The sequence below is a fragment of the Dryas octopetala genome, chromosome 5 (genome assembly GCF_963921425.1).
Source record: "Dryas octopetala chromosome 5, drDryOcto1.1, whole genome shotgun sequence".
Classification (NCBI taxonomy): Eukaryota; Viridiplantae; Streptophyta; class Magnoliopsida; order Rosales; family Rosaceae; genus Dryas; species Dryas octopetala.
Genome location: NC_141370.1, coordinates 12,367,522 through 12,382,040, shown reverse-complemented (window position 1 = coordinate 12,382,040; position 14,519 = coordinate 12,367,522). Strand labels below are relative to the sequence as shown.

The 14,519-nt window shown below is 37.7% G+C and overlaps 3 protein-coding genes across 3 annotated transcripts; 1 reads left to right on the top strand and 2 right to left on the bottom strand.

The window, feature by feature from the left end:
* The first annotated feature begins 724 nt into the window (after positions 1–724).
* LOC147284397 (2-oxoglutarate (2OG) and Fe(II)-dependent oxygenase superfamily protein) lies at positions 725–4,131 on the top strand. The gene is made up of 12 exons (XM_086244373.1): positions 725–928; positions 1,035–1,150; positions 1,250–1,368; positions 1,481–1,544; positions 1,981–2,048; positions 2,644–2,702; positions 2,792–2,957; positions 3,102–3,121; positions 3,208–3,254; positions 3,486–3,566; positions 3,660–3,749; positions 3,912–4,131. The coding sequence occupies exons 1-12, from the start codon at positions 895–897 to the stop codon at positions 4,038–4,040; spliced, it is 993 nt and encodes a 330-aa protein (XP_086100499.1). The 5' UTR covers positions 725–894; the 3' UTR covers positions 4,041–4,131.
* Positions 4,132–4,457: 326 nt separating this feature from the next.
* LOC147284396 (FMN-linked oxidoreductases superfamily protein) lies at positions 4,458–7,793 on the bottom strand. The gene is made up of 4 exons (XM_086242860.1): positions 7,661–7,793; positions 6,082–6,700; positions 5,884–5,990; positions 4,458–5,563 (listed from the first exon to the last, which is right to left on the bottom strand). The coding sequence occupies exons 2-4, from the start codon at positions 6,511–6,513 to the stop codon at positions 4,822–4,824; spliced, it is 1,281 nt and encodes a 426-aa protein (XP_086098986.1). The 5' UTR covers positions 6,514–6,700; positions 7,661–7,793; the 3' UTR covers positions 4,458–4,821.
* Positions 7,794–11,819: 4,026 nt separating this feature from the next.
* WRKY15 (WRKY DNA-binding protein 15) lies at positions 11,820–13,408 on the bottom strand. The gene is made up of 3 exons (XM_086242861.1): positions 12,590–13,408; positions 12,379–12,504; positions 11,820–12,219 (listed from the first exon to the last, which is right to left on the bottom strand). Exons 1-3 carry the CDS (start codon positions 13,312–13,314, stop codon positions 12,060–12,062), a joined length of 1,011 nt encoding a protein of 336 aa, XP_086098987.1. The 5' UTR covers positions 13,315–13,408; the 3' UTR covers positions 11,820–12,059.
* Between the last annotated feature and the right edge of the window lie 1,111 nt (positions 13,409–14,519).

Below are 14,519 nucleotides of genomic sequence, written 5' to 3'. Positions count from 1 at the left end.
TACAATCTATCTGATAAAAGGGTAAATGATAGACAAATAGTTTCCAATTTGGTTGATTTTTTGTAGGGGTGATTTTTGAATGATGTCTTACAATATGAACGATTCCGATCATTGAAATTCGTTGTTGGGTAGTTAAGTGAGCGGAGAATTCCTCGCTCTATGGTGAGCGAGTGATTATTATATATATATAATATATATAAATACTTTAAAGCTAACTAGTTAGTAAATTAATACAAAGTCAACCACACTGTTGGGCCCACCGCACAATGTAATCTCAAAATTCGAACAATTCATTTTTTAGACCCTATTTCATATATCATCTATGTAAAAAATCTCCAAAATCGAAAGTCATTTAGCAATTTAATTATAATAACAACTATTCATATGCTTTTATCGAAAACAGTGTTCGTCTATTTATTTAATCACAATTAAATAACTAAATAATTTTTTATTTAATTGATTTTTTGCAATAATAATTTTTGAAGTAGGGCCTAAAAATTGACGATTTGGATTTTGAAATTAGTCATGTGGTGGGCCAAAAAACATGATTAGTTTCGTATTATCTTGCTAACCAGTTAATTTTAGAATATTTCTCAACATATATATATATATATTGTAAAACTAGAATAAATACAAGACCAAAATCAGAACAAAGACTAAACAAGTTAAACAACAATAAGAAGACAAAACACGGCAGATCATCATAAGTCCTCACCGAGTCACCCCACTGTATCTATGTTCTCTATCTGTTAATTAACTCCCAACATTTAAATCCGCTGTTACATATAGCAATTCTTCAACATTTGCTCCATCAGTCAGCTTGTGTAGAAGTTCAAGTACTGGAACTGCAAGTCTGTGATAGAAAAGAGAGACTACCAGTCTACCATCACCGCCATGGCCACAGACTTCAAGTCCATACCCATAATCGGTATAAACCAACTTATCCACCTCCCCCACTTTCACCCAAAAGCCAAAGATGGCATTTTTGATTGATTGTGTCTTGTATTTGCTTTAACTTGTATCCTAATGCACAGATATCAGTCCTCTTCTGGCTAAGTGCGATGATCCCAAAATGGTTCAAGACCCAGGTGTTTCTCAAGTTGTCAAGCAATTAGATCAAGCTTGTAAAGAAGCAGGCTTCTTCTATGTGGTACTTGAATTCTTTTACTAATCAAATTTGAACCCATGAAAGATTTGGCTTTTTCTGTTTCATTATTTTTGAATGTTATGATGTTTTGTACTTGACCAGAAAGGCCATGGTATTCCTGAGAGTCTAATGAAAGAAGTCAAGAATCTGACTCGCAAATTTTTTGAGCTTCCATATGATGAAAAAACCAAGATAAAGTTGACTGCTGATAAAGGATACAGGTTTACTGAAATGGCTTCCTATATATGCAATTTTTAAATGAGGATCAATTTTATGATTTATGACTGGCATCCGAATGCTTTATGGTAACAGCAGGCTAAATTTTGCTTGCAGAGGATATCAGAGAATTGGGGAAAATATAACCAAAGGTGTACCAGACATGCATGAAGCTATTGATGTAGGTCTTGTTAGTTCCTTTATAATTTATAGTTGTTTCTGTAGCCATGAAATGTTATATATGCAAGCTGTTTTCTCTTTGATATATGGGAATGTATCCTGCCCATTTTTTTGCATTGGTCTACAGTTTTATGCTATTCAATTGCAAATGAAGCGCAAAAAAATCATAATATCTTCGCCATGTTGATCTTCAGGCTTTCTGGTTTGATTAAAGTCAATCTAGCAGCATGCCTTGAGATCAATCTTGCATTAGCTTTCAGGGGTTAGGATGCAATTTTCTATGTTTATATGACAGTCAGACATCATGTGCTCTTGTTTTGCACATAGTGGATAAGCATAAACTCTTTTTTTAGTTTAGTACTTAATATATTGCTTATGCTCTTCTTAACTTTCTTCTTACTGTTGATATCATTATCATTTTGTTTCAACTGTAACAGTGCTATAAAGAAGTGAAACCAGGGATGTATGGAGATCTTGGAAAAGCTATGGAAGGATGTAACCAATGGTATGCACAAATTAAGGCCTTCCCTACTAAACAGAATACACTTGACGCATGGATTCAACTATACTTATGTTGATTAATAAAAGATTTTCAATGTTATATAAAATTTTCCAGCTCGTCTAACATCATATTAAAATGATGGTTTGGCCCACCATTGTTGAGTTAGTGTAGCAAAGCTTTTGCACAGTTCTAGCTCTGGCCTACTTAGACAAGGGACTTCTGCACGGTGGTTGAAGGCATGGAACACACAAATATCCTGATAGCTATTGAAAAAATTCCATTTATGTTTTGATTCAAATCCTTGGTATTGAAAACAGTTAATCAATGCCAAAGTTTTGGACATCATGTGTATATAAAGTCAGTCTCTAAACTTCAGTTCCATACTTTGCACAGTACAAAATTATGTTGATAATATTAATGTTTCAGGCATTAAATTGTGACTATCATATCTAAGTATCTGTTGGTTTCATTCTCAAATTAGTGTTCAGTCTAGGGGTTCCACATTTGTACTCCTAGTGAGCTTTTTGTAGACTTAATGATGGATTGCTTCCATAATGGTATTGGATTTGATTGTTATGTCCTATGATCCTTTATGCAGGCCAATTAGTCCCCCAAACTTCAAGCTACTGATGGAGGAGTATATCAGCCTCTGCACAGGCATGCTTTTTCCGAAGAACCAACTTTCTTCCCTTTTCTGTCCTATAATATTCTTCTGCCTACAACTTTTTGTTTCTCATTGCTTTCAGAACTTTCAAGAAATATCATGCGTGGAATTGCTTTAGCATTGGGTGGGTCACCATATGAATTTGAAGGTGAAAGAGCTGGAGATGCATTTTGGGTGATGCGTCTCATTGGTTACCCTGGTGTATGCTCTACAAATGGCTCAGACATTCCAAACAATGACATTGGATGGTAATGAAACAATGCTGTTTTTGATGTTTGCATTTCTCCCTTTATATTAGGTCATATGTAAGTAATGTCCTTTCCTTCTTTTCTTTTTTTCCCTTTTCCCCCTTGGTCTCCTTTTGTTCGTTTATGCCGATCAAACAATTCCAGTGGAGCTCACACTGATTATGGTAAATTTTCTTCACCTTTAGATGATGAAAAGCCTAGAGGCTAAAAAACCAATAAATCCCAGACATCTAATGTTGTTGCATAACAGGGTTGCTGACATTGGTTAATCAGGATGACGATGTAACTGCACTTCAGGTAAAATAGTATGTATGAGAGTCTGCTGATAGTTGAGGGTTGTCCCAACTGGTTTTTACTCTCTATTTGATTTATGCACAACTAAACTGCGATTAAAGACTAAGTGAACGATGTGATCTTTGTTCAAAGCTTTTCCATCAAGAAGAAAAAGAAGTTCCATTTCTATCTATGTGATGTTTGTATGTTGCTCTACTTTGTACAACAGTTGAATTGAATGATTTGTTGTTGAAGGTGAGAAACCTGTCGGGCGAGTGGATATCAGCTCCTCCTGTTCCCGGAACATTCGTCTGCAATATCGGAGACATGCTAAAGGTAATATTAATCTCTGCAACTAATTTGTTCCTAATATCTGTACCGACTCCCTGATATACTAAGAAGTCATTCTCATCTGTGGAACAACTGCAGATTTACTCAAATGGTTTTTATGAGTCAACTTTGCATCAAGTTACCAACAACAACCCGAAATATCGGGTCTGTGTAGCATATTTCTATGAGGTATGAAATTAGCCTGTTTATTTTTATACATGCATTGTTCTTCTTCCTTCTCTGTATGGTCCTCTACACATATTCTTCAATCTTTGTTTTTTTCCTTAAAATTCTTATTTGAGTGGTGCTAACTGCTAAGCCCCCCTTCACATGCCTTTGTTGCATGAACAGACAAATTTTGATGCAGCAGTGGAGCCTTTGGATATTTGCAAACAGAGGACGGGTGGAGCTAAGAAATTTGAAAGAGCTGTTTATGGAGAGCATTTGGTTAGCAAGGTCCAAACAAATTTCGTGTACTAGTTAGATTGAATTATCAATTATCTCAGATTGGATTGTATTGAGTTAATGAAACTAGATTTTTAACAGAAAAATTAAAAAAAAAAATTGATGGCGACACTGTAACTGAACATATTGAATTTAAACAAAAATTAAAAACACTTAATTGGGTTATACTGAAGTCTGAAGTAGAACAAGCCCTCAATATAGTAGCCTGATTAACACCTTATTCATGAAGCCAACCAATGGGGCTTAAAACATTAGGTCACACATCTATAGTGGGGCAAGGGTTTGATAAGAAAAACGTTCATAGAACGGATGCATATATTTTGTGCTCGTCTGTCATCACGTGAGTTACATACAATGGGCTTATACACTCTATGAAAGTTTTTTTCAAGTTCACTTGTAAACTAAACTACATAGAAAATATAACTAAAAGCATAAGTCAAAGTGAAAATGGTACAGATTACAACAATCTTTTACAATGCATTCCACAAATTCAGTCAAAATAGAGATCGGTCATTACTCGGGCAAAGAATCAATACCTATGTCCCACAATGGGATATTAATACAATGGGATTAGACTTAGCTAACATTAAATCATCAGCACAAAAGAATGTAGTATAACAGGGGAGTGCATCTTCCTCTGCTCATATATCAGTTGAGTTAGACAAGCCACAAAAACCTGACATTAGAACAGTTGTAAACCTTTTTTATCAAAGAAAATGGTGACAAAAACCTAACGGAAAACCTGATTCTTGATTCTGACTTTGCCAAGATTCCTATATCTGTCACAGTAACTCATTCAACTGGTAGCCAACCCATTCATTGAAAAATTTGCAGCATTTGTATCTTTTAGATAAAGAGGAGTTCCTTCCCCCAGCTCTCTAAGCCGATCCACCATGTCATAAAGAAATTCAAAAGTGAGTCTGGATTGTGCATTGAGATCTTCTCTTATATGTGGATGAATTCTGAACCAGTCTCCCAACATCTTGTGCACATGAGCACGGATCATTCGCCAAGGCACAGGGTATTGTTCACAAAGCTTCAAATACTCCACCAAAAGATCTGCCTGGTCCAGTTTCACATCTTTCTTGCTTTCTTCAGTCCCCGCTACCCATTCAGCAGTTCGGAACCCAGCAAAAAGAGCTGGGTTCTCAAGAAGAGACTCAGCAGAAAGTACCCCATCAGCACCAGTCACTTCCAAACAGTTGAGAGCATCATCTATGTGCCTAATGTTCCCATTGGCAAGGACAGGGATTCTGAGGGAATTCTTGACAGCCCTGATGGCTTCCCAGTTGGCCCGGACTTTCTTCTGGTCTTTCTCATCTCTTGTTCGGCCATGGACTGCTAACAGAGAGCAACCAGCATCCTCTAGCATCCTAGCATACTTGATTGTATCATTCAAATCTGGGAATATCCGGATTTTGCATGACACAGGGACATTAAGGTTGAGAACCAATTTTTCTACTAGAGATTTTATAAGAGGAAGGTTATCCATTAGAAAAGCTCCATAATACCCCCGCCTAGCAATGCGCTGAGGACACCTGCACCAAAATTCACACTTAGTTTCCATTTGAGGCTTTCAATCCAGAAATGCAATATCAACCCAAGGATATTTAAGAATTTGAAGTAGTTGTTAGTGGGCAATGTTCTCTTGCCAATTTGGCACGCTATGTTGCCACACTACTAGGAATCCACTTTATCAATTTGTCTGACTAACTATGTTCCCACTTGTTAGTTACTGCCAAAAGTTATAGCAAAAGATGAAAAGACTAACTAATTATTTCTTTTAAGTGACCTGGAATTGGATACGCCATTTTAACAAAGATGCTAAAATCACACAAGCAATAAAACAAAGTATTACCCCAAATTAATGTCAACATAATCACAATAAGGTTCCACTCTCTTTGCAGCCTCCAATAAAATGTCAGGATCATTAGCACAAAATTGAACAAATAATGGACGGTCCTCCTGCAATACTCTCAAAATTAATCTACCAACTAATAAATTATTTTCAAAAGAAAATAAATAAAATATTTCCAGATTAATCATCAAATGTTACCTTGCAAGTGCTAAATTCTTGGTTTCGATACTTCTCATTTTCCGTGAAAATGCGAGAGTGTAACATGGGCGTGTAGGCAGCATCAGCGCCATACTTACGGCAAAGCATCCGAAATGGGAGCTCCGAGTTGTCTACCATTGGGGCCACAATGAGCTTGGGCTTGCCCAGTTTTGACCAATGAGCCCATGCTTGCACAATATGTGACTCGCCACTCAAGCACCGACTCGGTGATGTATCAACCAAAGTCTGTTGCTGTTGTTGTTGCTCTTCTTGTTGTTGGTTTGAGCAGAGGACATCATCAAGGTCTTGTGGTGAATCAGAATGGAGGGTTTGGGCTTGCGCTACAGTGAGATGTGAGGCCATGTGAGATTTGGGTGTGAGGGGAAGGTTCTTAGGTGACAATAGGATTAGATTGGGAATTTTGAATTTCATTAGCCGACGATGGGAATGGTGAAGCAACCCATCGCCGCCTTTGGCTTGTAGGTGGGATGCAGAAGGACAGTATAGGACTTGTTTGGTATATTGGACTGGACAATGCTATTTCAACTGTACTATCTATTCGTTGTAAGGAAGTGCCCAACTCCCCGGCTAGTCTGCCTATGTCTGCTGCTGCTAGCTCCTAGAACAAAATAAATTGGATGAAGGGTACAATCGTCAAAATATCATAGGTGTCAAGCAGCATCAAACATTTATGCATTTGTGAGATTGGCATCCTTGACAGAAATAAGGTAGAAAATTGTCATTCCCAACCTTGACGACCATTTAGCTAAGCACAAAACAAAACATCTCAAATATATTTGGACTAAATTATCACATTTCCAAGTGCAATTTGGAAAAACATACTTCTGCATTTCACACAAATATCATCACCAGAAATGCAGGCAATCAATAACATCTAATACACCAATTTTCTGGGTACTATTATATGCTGTAACATGCATACCACCACTCGCATTATCCTGGAATATATTTACATGCCTAACGCAAAAGAAATGAGACACAGATTACAAAACTTCTTGAAAAAGAAAAACATGGAGGAAAAACCCTGGATTCAAACATCCATGGACAAACACAATTCAAACAAAGCCACCTGAACAAGCTATTGACTTGCCACAACTTTCTTTCACCCATAAATTGTAATAATTACATAATTAGCAAATAGAATGCAAATCAAATCAATACAAATCTTTTATCTTCAAAGAGATAAAAGCAATCCAACTTCAGAGTTAAGTCTTAGCTTTTCCTAGCAACCCAATACTAAACTGGTCTTTAGCAACACCCACATGGGATACAAATGAACAAAAAAATGGATAAGCTTATTTCTCTCATACTAAATATAACTCAATGCCTTATGCCCTTATTCAGTAAGCAGAATGACTTAAACAGAAGCAAAAAAAAAAAAAAAAAGCCAAAGAAAACATCCAGCATGCATAAACCGAACAAAAAAATAAAAAATTCAGAACCAATAGGCATGCCTAAAGAGTAAATAAAAGATTCGAACGGCACCAAAAAGAAACTGACTTCAAACAGAAAGCAACATGTAAACAAGAAGAAGAAGAAAATTTACAGGGAAAAATACCTAGTCAACCTCGATACTGGCTCGAAAGAGAGAAGAAGATGCACAGAGAAGGAGGCAGGGAGCTGGGGTGGTTTTTTTTCGCTAGGTTTTGTGCGAGTTAGCCACTGAACTGTAGAGAGGACCGTCAATTGTGAATAGCGTAGGGAAGGGCATTGGGCCGGTTTAACCCGGATAAGCCCAATGTAATAACCAACTTGGACCTTAATTTAGGGCCGTTTTTCCAACTAAAAGTTCTCGTAACTTTGGTTGTTTTTTTTTTTTAATTAAAGGTTAAATTAGAATCTTCATCCATCAAATTTATAGAATGTACACATTAAAAGAATTTGAGTGTCATCCACTGAGTTTATAAATTCAAAGTTCAGGGTTTTAGATATTAATAATTTTTTACATGTTATAATTTTAATGAACGTGGTGTTATGGTCACATGAAAAAATTTGTCATCCACATTTTACGTTTTATTAATTAGACCACTTTTACTATATTTTGGAAAAAAAAAAAAAAAACACAAATTTTTCGTATATCCTTTAAAAAATTGTGACAAAAATTAAGAATTTAGCTTTTTCTTGATTCAACAAAGTTTAAGATAAGAGGGAAGACAAAGGGCTTTTTTGTCGTGAGCGTGAAGGAAAATACTCTACTGCTAATACTTAAATAAAGAGAGTTGCTATTTGCACACATTTTTTTTTCTTTTTGCACACATTTTTCTCTTACACACCTTCTACCATTTTCTAAAATTTAAAATTTCTCTTTTACACACCCCTCCCATTACCAAAATACCCCAACTTCATTAATCTCACCAAAATTTCTCACTACACACACACCTAATCCAAACACTACACACCCCACCCCAAATATGAATTTTTAAATTAAAAACAAAAAACAAAAAACAAAAAAAAAAATGTTGAAACCAGCCTAACCCCTCCCTTAACCTCTGCCATCCCAGCCCCTCCCCCTCCCTCACCCACCCCGACAACCTCTCTCAGAATTCTTAGAAGTCTGATGCGAAAAACCGAGATTAAAGTCCCTAGCCAAACGAATATCACACATGCCAAACGCATAAAATCATGCTAAGACCATGAAGGGTCGTGCCAAGCTCATACCCGTGTCGTGCCTAAGCCATTCTAAGCCCAAAATGGACCATGTCAAACCGAAAATAAGTCATGCCAAGCAATCTATGGCCAAAAAGAGACATGCCAAGCTTTAGACAAGCTCATGCCTTGACTAAGGCACATGAGGCCCAAGCCTAAGCACTCCATGCCCTAAGGGTAGGATGTGTGTCCTAGGCCAAATCTTTTCAACCTATAGGAAAAATGAAACAAAGGCCAATACGAGACCTTTGCTAGAAGGTATAGGCTATTTCGACTACCCTAAATTATTGAGTTGACAACTGTATTTTTAAATTCTAATTTTACCTTTAAAATAAAAAATTTTAATTTTATTCGTCGCGTCATTTGACAATTGTTTGTCGAAATGTTTGTGGTTATTCGGCACCTAACTGTCGAACATTGGCGGAGTTTTCGGTAAGTAACCACGGAATGGAAATGAAAAAAGTATTCGGCAGTATTCTGCCGAATATTGTTATTATATTTGGCCGTAAGCTGTCGAACTCTTTAGTATATTTTAGTGGCATGTTGCCGAATGGGTCTGAGTGATTCCATAATTTTTTGTAAAAAAAAGTAAAATAGAAAAAATTTGTCCAAAATATGTTCGGGTGGTCAGAATAGCCTCCGCCTTGCTAGAATATGAAATCATGGAAATACTAACTCATTCAAAAGATCACAACCAAAGATGGAAGATCTCAAAAGATCTCTCTGGAGAAGTCTTAGAAATATTTGATCTCCCTTGCCCAAAGACCCTATAAATTGGAGTTTCCATATCCAAAGCCGGACAACTTGAGACCATCCGAGCATATCACTTACTCCATTGTACGTCCTCCCTCCCAACGTTACAAGCATAGCTTATAACTTATAAGTATTGTTGATTTTACGATTTAATTAAAATAAAAAAAGAACACCGATAAAGATGTTTTATAAGATGTTATTAATTTGTGTATACTAAACTGTTAAAATATTATTATTGTGAACCAACTAACTATCAGTTATTAATATTTCTTTCTACTTTGTTGAAAAAAGACAAACCCAAAAATCTCCCTTCCTCAAATTTCCTTTTTTAAACAAAAAAAATTGTGAAATAAATATGATTAGAAAAATGACGTGGTATGCAAAACTATGGCTTGACTTCCTTAAACAAGCAATTAATCACTATTGTCTATTGATGCAGACTTCTTGTGGACAAGTTTCACATTACGTTTCCTTCACATTATTGCATTTGACTAAGTAGATAATGCCCCTTCATGTACATACTACATACAACTAACAGAACCGAGAGTCCTTGATTCTCTAATAAGAAATTGCTATTAATAAAAGTCATTGATCCAACCTTTAACACTATCAACTAGTTAGTGATTTATTAATAATATAAGATCTTAAATTTGAATTTTTCCTCCAAATTTTTTTTAAAAACAATATTAATTAACTCTAATTTAAACTAGTCTTGAAATTTTAGACATCTAAGATGAACCATATACACTCCATGTACATTAATGAATAGGTAGTTAGGTCGAAGGTGTTAGGTAAACATTGAGCAACAAAAGCTTAAACTATAAAAGAATGAGTCAACAATATATATCAAGTTAATAGTAATTTTAATGGATGGATGGACCTCTCTTTTACATTACTCATGCGGTCATGCCTAAAGCAAGCGCAATGAGGGGTTCAACTCCAAAACTTGCAACTTGTGGAGAAAAACCGATCCCCAACTAGAGTTTCATTTTGCTTGGGTTGCATTTCAAAATTGAACTTTGAAATGAACTGAACGGCATGGGTTACAAGGACGGGTGGACCAACGCGATCCATGTACTTGGCAAACGAGAGAGAAGAGAAAGCATAGAAGCGCCTCATTCGCTCTCCAAAATCGGCAGCCTCCAATTGCCTATGCTCGACTGTGCTCGAAGTCTTATGTTTGAAACCCCATCTCCCAATGTTGTTTGATAAAAAAAGATTAATGATAACTACCTATGCTTTCAAAAAAGAGAAAGAAGGCATTTTTTCCTTATTTCTCAATTTCCATGTTTGCCATGGTAAACTTAGTAGAAGTACATCAATGAATGTATATGGTATTTGAGGCAGCCACATGTGAATGATGAATTGATAATGATGGAACACCTTTGGGGACCATACTTACATAGCAAGGTTTGATTTTCTAGTAAAGGCAAATAGGCAATGCAATCAACAACAAATTAGTGAACATGTGATGCAAACATTGTTAGGGCCCCATAATGGTCAAAATGATCATTTTGCGCACCCACAAAATTTGACTTGGGCATTAATTTTCCTACTAGATCTGGCTTAAAGGCAAAGGCAGGCAGTCCAAACAAGAAAAAATTATTGCGCACCCACAAACTTTGACTTGCGCATTAATTTTCCTACTGATTAGGGTCCAACACCTTTGTCTCGAGGTCTTTGATTTAATCCCCTCTTTCACTTTGTAGGCCAACTATTTTTTCTGCAATTCCCTCCAAATTCATCCAACCTTTTCCCAGAAACCAAACACCAACCAACAAAATTGCATTTAAAAAGTCTCTCTCTCAACCCATTTACCCAATACCCACCTTTCAGTATAAATTAGCCGTTCTTCCAACTGGCAACTGCCAACCCCACAAGTTGCTTTGGTCAACCGTCACAAATACGACATGTTGGTCCACTTCGTTACAATTCTTTGACCCAGTCACTTTCATTTCTTTAAATTTTCTCCTTTCACTATTTTAATCGAAAGAAGAAAAGAAAGAAATAAAAAAAAGAGCTTTGGGTGATGGAAGAGATGAAAAAGCAAGGTGTAGTAGGCATCCAAGACAAGAACCAAAGCAAAAGCAATCAAATGAACAGAATAGAAAAATATCAACTAGAAGTCGGTCTAGAACACAGCACCTGCTTTCTCTCTTTTTTTTTTTTTCTTTCAAATTCTTTTCTAATGGGAAAGAATTGAAGAAAGAGAGAAATCTATTAGTCCATTAGTACCAAATCCACCATCCTCATTTCTTTGTTTAAATAAATAAGATTTAAATTAATTCATAGTGTTTGAAGAGAAAAGGAGAGAGAGAGAGAGAGAGAAAAGGAATCCCATATTGTACAAGAGAAAATGAACTAATTGAACTCACTCATCTCCTTCGAGATGGGACTGAGTCTGACTTGACCGAGTCACAAGCCGGTACTGTAACTACTATTGCTAGTTTGCTACTACTACCAGCACTACTACTAGTACTGCTACTACCATTCATTGCTGCTAAAACACAGAGGCTTAATTTGTACCATTGCTTTTTCTTAAGCTTTTTTCAATGGGCCTAAGACGATTCTAGGATGAGATTGGAGGCCTCTCCAACAGAGAGGGAGTGATTGTGCTCGCCTTCATAGGTCACTACGAGCATTGATGGATCGTCCAGAGCTCTCTCTACATGTTTGCGAGCTGGGCACCCTCTAACACTGCTGCACTTGTAGTATCCCCTGTTATCAAAAACCACATCACAAATTAAAACAAAAAATACGAAAAGGGGGTTTCAATCGAACAAGTATTTGAACTTGAAAGGTCAACGTTTGAACATAATGATCATCGATTTGGATTGAAATATTGGGCGAAATTAAAATTGGAAAATATGTGTATACCTTGGATGTGGAGAACCCTTGATGGGTTTCTGTCCGTACTTTCTCCAAGAGTAATCATCGGGTGGAATATCCGCCATTTTTAAGCTTATAGCTGGAACTCTCACAACCCTCTTTTGTCTCAGTTTCCTGCAACAAACCCACAACCAGAAATCGAATTCAACAACTAAATCGTATTAATTAAGAGTAAGAGATTGATTCGAGAGAGACCCACCTCTTTTTGGAGCAATGGCAGCGGCCAGAGGACCCAGCACCGCACTTTCCCGAGCCCAAGTTCTCGGAGCTGCACTTCCTCTTCAGCGAAGCCGAAGACAGCGGCGGCCTTCCGGCGGAGGAAACCCCGGAGGACAGGTTGGTAATCTGAAACGCCGGAGACGACGTCAACGGCTGCTGCTGCTGCTTGTTGTCGGAGTCCCCGGTCAACGACGACATAAACGACGTCGTGGCGGCGGACGAGTAGGACGAGAAATTAATGGTAGTGGAGGAGTCAGCGTGATGGATATGATGATGGGGTAGTGGCGGGATCTGCTGGATCGGCGTGGCATGGTAGACCCTGGTGGTCTCTACAGGAGGAGGTTGAGGGGTTTGGGTGGCTGGCGGAGACCCAGACCCAGACCCGGACCCGGAGGAAGTAAAACCGGTCAAAGGGGCGCGTCGGAAACGGGCGTGGCCGGTTCGGGTCCGACCCAGGAGAGAAATGACCTTTTTAAACTTGGAAACGGCGACGTCTGCTACGGCTCGGCAATCCATGTCCATGGCCATGTTTTGGTACTTATTATTTTCTTGGTGCTGGTTTTGCTGAGCGTTTGACAACAATCTGATGAGTTTCTCAACGCTTTCAAGCCCAGAAGCTGCTTCTTGCACAGCGTTGTCTTCAGCCAACTTGGCCGAGAAGCTGTTGCTGCTGCTGTTTCTATAACCCATGAAATCAACGGCCATGTCTGGCTCTCTTCAGCATAACACACAAAAAAAAAGCAAAAAATGGAGAGAGAAAAAGAGAGAAAAGGGTAAAAGAAAACGAGGTGAGGAGTGAGGAGGAGGTAGGTGATAAAGGGGGTTGGGGGAGACAGGGGAGTCAAAAAGGTGGCATGGATCTGGTGGCCCACTGCGTGACCGGACTGTCACGGTAGCACTTGGCGTCAAAATGTAGGTGCGAATAAGATCCAACACACACATACACAATTACACATACACTGATACACACACACAGAGACTAGACACATTGGAACAGCTTTGGCAGGTGCACGAATATTTCATTTTCTTCTTTTTCGGGTCTTTAATTAATTAATTAATTTCTTTGATGCTTCGTGTCGGGGGTATTGACCTTTTTATCAGAATTTAAATTGGTCAAAGGTGAGGCCGGAGCCGTGTGATTGAGTATTGATGGCTGTGATGTGTGAGAGACTGTGAATGTGAGTGTGACTAAATAAGAATAAGAGAAAAAGACAGAGTTGGGTGCCCGGCAGCATGAGAGAGTTGACTTTGTGGGTAAGTTTCGGAAACACGTCCACATTTTTCTTCATTGTGTCATGTGACAGTGGCTCACTGGCTTTGGGTGGGGGTGGGATGGGATTTGAATGGATTGGATTGGATTGGACGGATGAAGCCAAGGAGGTTGAGCTGTATCTGTATATATGAGTTTTTGAAGTTTTATATAAGTAATTTCGGGGGTAATTTCGGTAATTTCAAAGAGGACTGTGGTTCATGACTTCATGTGCAATGGGCATTGACCACTAGGAATCCCATTCATTAATTTTTGCAATTTGCAGGCTACACAAAATTGTTTCTCATTGGAAACTCAGAAATGAAAAAACAAGAAAGAAATTGTTTTTCATTACAAGTTTTCTATTAAAAAAGTTGCAAATGTGAGATTACCAATTTAGATCTCTTTGATATTAATTTCAGTCTTTCAGCGTTGATTGGCACATAAAACTGGGAACAAAATCAGCAAATGGTGAGAAAATATGTTGTTTCTAGTTGTAGCCTTGTAGGCTTGTAGCTGCCTGTTTTTGTTTTTGTTTTTCCCAGCGTTGAAATTGTAATCAATAATGCAGGACCTAGCATTAGCAATTCAGCATAAGATAATAAGATGCTCCATGCCTCCGATTAAAGGTCATTTTTAATTAACGGCCATGCAAACAAAA

Bases quoted from the DNA above. Each gene is read 5' to 3' on its own strand.
- LOC147284396 (XM_086242860.1), bottom strand. From the start codon at position 6,513: ATGAAATTCAAAATTCCCAATCTAATCCTATTGTCACCTAAGAACCTT. The intron at 5,991-6,081 runs GTAACATTTGAT...AGAGTATTGCAG, and splicing joins AAGAATTTAGCACTTGCAAG to GAGGACCGTCCATTATTTGT. The intron at 5,564-5,883 runs GTAATACTTTGT...ATTTTGGTGCAG, and splicing joins TATGTTGACATTAATTTGGG to GTGTCCTCAGCGCATTGCTA.
- WRKY15 (XM_086242861.1), bottom strand. From the start codon at position 13,314: ATGGCCGTTGATTTCATGGGTTATAGAAACAGCAGCAGCAACAGCTTC. The intron at 12,505-12,589 runs GTGGGTCTCTCT...GGTTTGTTGCAG, and splicing joins TGCCATTGCTCCAAAAAGAG to GAAACTGAGACAAAAGAGGG. The intron at 12,220-12,378 runs GTATACACATAT...TTTTGATAACAG, and splicing joins AAGGGTTCTCCACATCCAAG to GGGATACTACAAGTGCAGCA.
- LOC147284397 (XM_086244373.1), top strand. From the start codon at position 895: ATGGCCACAGACTTCAAGTCCATACCCATAATCG. The intron at 1,151-1,249 runs GTACTTGAATTC...GTACTTGACCAG, and splicing joins AAGCAGGCTTCTTCTATGTG to AAAGGCCATGGTATTCCTGA. The intron at 3,567-3,659 runs GTAATATTAATC...GAACAACTGCAG, and splicing joins ATATCGGAGACATGCTAAAG to ATTTACTCAAATGGTTTTTA.